The 3,404-nt window shown below is 35.2% G+C and overlaps 1 protein-coding gene across 1 annotated transcript; it reads left to right on the top strand.

The window, feature by feature from the left end:
- The first annotated feature begins 526 nt into the window (after positions 1-526).
- Positions 527-1,566, top strand: LOC131046611 (non-specific lipid-transfer protein). Its single transcript, XM_057980384.2, has 2 exons — positions 527-1,131; positions 1,226-1,566. Exons 1-2 carry the CDS (start codon positions 761-763, stop codon positions 1,233-1,235), a joined length of 381 nt encoding a protein of 126 aa, XP_057836367.1. The 5' UTR covers positions 527-760; the 3' UTR covers positions 1,236-1,566.
- The last annotated feature ends 1,838 nt before the right edge of the window (positions 1,567-3,404 follow it).

Below are 3,404 nucleotides of genomic sequence, written 5' to 3'. Positions count from 1 at the left end.
TTTTGCTAGCTTATCTTTCAAGTCTTTCTTATTGTTTTTGATTTGTAATTGGGACCGTTCCCCTACTTCCTTAATCAAAAACAAATATTCCATAAAATCTTTTCCAAAAACATTAACATCAAATTCTCTCTATTACATATATAAATCACTTATTAAAAACTATACATTTCATCTGCGTTGAAAAGTGTCTACAAAAACTGTTTTAAATTTTTTTTTAAAGATTTCCATTATCATAAACTGTGAAATCTCATGATTACATTGGAATGTGGGTTCCGTTTGACTTTAAAATGCCAAATAATTCAAAAATCCCCATCCACGCAAAGTTGAACCACCCCACCAAGACGTTTTCCCACCACGAAGTCATGACCACACAAGAAATTCAAGTACAAACGTGTTTTTCTACGCGTCTCTTCCGAGTCCACATTAGTCCTAATGAATTCCAGCACATCACACGTTGTCTCATATAGCCGCCCCGAAAAAATCTGGTGTAATGCTTCTTTTTTCATAAATGTGTTTTCTACTGTAGAAAATACAGGCAATAATGGCTACAGGATTTCTAACCCTCTTTTCCATGGATGACAAAATATGACCAGAAATGTCAAAAAATTTACAACTCATTATCTACAATACTAACTTTTCCTTAAGCTCTTTGATTTGATTAAGCCCAATAATCCATTCTTGCATCTTATATATACTCCAATCCCACCACTAATGTTTGCAAGGAGAAGTAGGTTCTCTGGGCTCTAAGAATCTGTGAAGCATGGCAAGAGCAATGGAGGGCAGTAATGTGAGCAAATTAGTTTTCTTAGTGGTGGCGATAATTAGCGCTGTGGTGGTGGGAATGAGCGGTGAGGTGCAGGGCGCAATATCATGCTCAACGGTGGTGTCTGATTTAACTCCGTGCCTCAACTACGTGGCGGGAAGCGCCGCTCAGCCGACGCGGGGGTGCTGTAATGGCGTTAAGTCTCTCAACGCCGCCGCTAAAACTACGGCTGATCGGCGGTCAGCATGCAATTGCATTAAGTCTGCTGCGGCGTCCAGCAAAGCTAACTATAATAAGGTTGGGAAGCTGCCTGGTCTCTGTGGGGTTAAGCTCGGCTATACCATCACACCCTCGATTAACTGCAACACGTACGTTATTTTCTTTAACCCTAAATTTTTTTGCTTTCTTACTTTGCCAGTTCTGATTTCATGGTGACTTAGGGTGGGTTGTTTTGATCTGCAGGATTCCCTGAGATCTGTGCGTGGTGGGTTCGTCTCTAGGAAACCTTGGATTTCCAGTGAAATTATGTTTACCTATTTTGGAAGTTGTATGAGATTAGTAGTATTACAATTCAAAGATCTTTGGATGAAATAGAGTGGGTATAAAGACCAGTTTCTTATAATCTTGAAATAAATGAATAATGTAAAGCTTATTATTGAAGTAAATTAACAGTTGTAGACCAGTTGTAGACCACTATGTTAAGGCTCTTTTTTGTACTCACAGTGCTGAATAGACATCTTTTGGAATCCCTCACTCTGATCTAAAGTATGAAGTCTATGATCTCAAAGACTTTATTTTCTGGAGATACATGGTTATAATTTATTTCTACATTCGAAAGGATTGATGCATATTTTGTGGTGGCCTGATTTGCCGAGGCTGTACAAAAGTTACATCTAGAGTTGAATCCATTGTTGTACCAATATGGCTAGCCAAAATAAGGGACTATTGGATAAATATAACCTAGTTTTAGTGTCTTATGTATGTCAATAATGGATAGTAAGGTAAAGTGCAAAACTTAAAATATCAAGTACTACCAGTTGTAGTACTATTATGTTAAGGCTCTTTACTTGGTACTGATTGTGGTGAATAAATATCTCGTGGAATCCTTCACTTCAATCTAAAGTAAAAAACTTAAAATTTCAAAGATGCAAATTTTTGGGAGGTACATGTTTATTGTTTATCTTTTGTATTGGAAAGTAATTGTTCAATATTTTGTGGTGGCCTAAAGTTGTACAAAAGCCCGCTCTAGGCTTGAATCTAATATTTTATCAATGTGGTTATCTAAAATTAAGTTCTATTGGATAAGCATAGCTTGGTTTTAGTGGGGATTGACTATCCAGCCTCTAGAATGTACTAAACATCTATTATAATATATTTATTTTTATTATATTTTTATTGAAAAAAGCAAACAAAAATTACAACAAATACAACTGGAATAGGTAAAAAATAGTGAATCAAAAGAGCAAGAAGTTCTTCAAGTACAGATTAAAACAAATAGCCAACAATGGCACCAATAAATGTAAATTCATTGTTGCAAGCAAGGTGTGCAGGAGCAAAAAATTGGAGAATGTTTGTAGCAATCATGACCTTTGAAAACTCTTTCTAAGACCCCTGTAGCTTCATGTGTTGGAAGTGGATTTACTCAAAGAGGGGCGGGGAGCGGGGGGGTGTGTGGGTGGATCAGAGTAATGACAGATATTAACAAGATGCAAGAATAAGACTAGCTTACATAATTGCTTTCACAATGATCTTTTGCCAATGCATCATTTTTTTAAATCAACCAAACAAATTGACAAGCATCAACCTTTTAAAGCATATTTTTCATTGTTCATATGAAACTTATTGAACAATGCTTTTACTGCTTTGTATTTAACATAATTTCAAGACTCATGCAGTTGTTCAAACACAATATAACAACATATTAACAAAATGATTATGACCAATGAATGTATCAGAGCATGACACTTAATGAATATGAAAGCATGAACTCAAATGACATAGACAATAACATATATTCAGATGAGCGACCACATAACACAATAATTTTCCTGAGTGGAAAAACCCTCACGGGGTATAAAAAACCACTCGAAACCTGTCTCATTATTCAATCCAAAACACTAGCTCTTTACAATGGTGGAGTATCAACTCAACACCTTTTCTGAAATACCAACTTCATGGGATCACCAACTCCTCAAATTACAAAGTCACTATCTATGGTTGTAGTCAATAATGATCATACAACTACATCAAATTTGCAGTCCTAACATCATCATTCAATACAACAAAATGTATGATTTTCAATGTTGCCAATTACAATATGTATTATTTGTATAATACCACAAAATTTCTCTCTAACTAAAATAGATTTCTCTGTTATAGTAACTAGAGACAACAAAGTCTTTTTCAACTTTTTACAAATTTTTCAGATGTAACAATTAAAATTTCCAAGACTTCTCTATTCTCACTTTTCATCCCACTGAACAATGACTTAAAGCCATGAATTTATAAAGAAAGATCCCAATGAAACCCTTGAACCAAGCTATCAAGCCCGAGTTCTGTACAACACTTGGGCTAGGGTATCCAAAATTTAGTTACAAAAATAAAACCACATTTTTTCAACTGCAATATTCCTCTTTTATTT

Source organism: Cryptomeria japonica, chromosome 10 (genome assembly GCF_030272615.1).
Source record: "Cryptomeria japonica chromosome 10, Sugi_1.0, whole genome shotgun sequence".
In the NCBI taxonomy this organism is placed as follows: Eukaryota; Viridiplantae; Streptophyta; class Pinopsida; order Cupressales; family Cupressaceae; genus Cryptomeria; species Cryptomeria japonica.
Note: the sequence above shows the minus strand (reverse complement) of the source record. Positions and strands in the feature narration are given on the sequence as shown.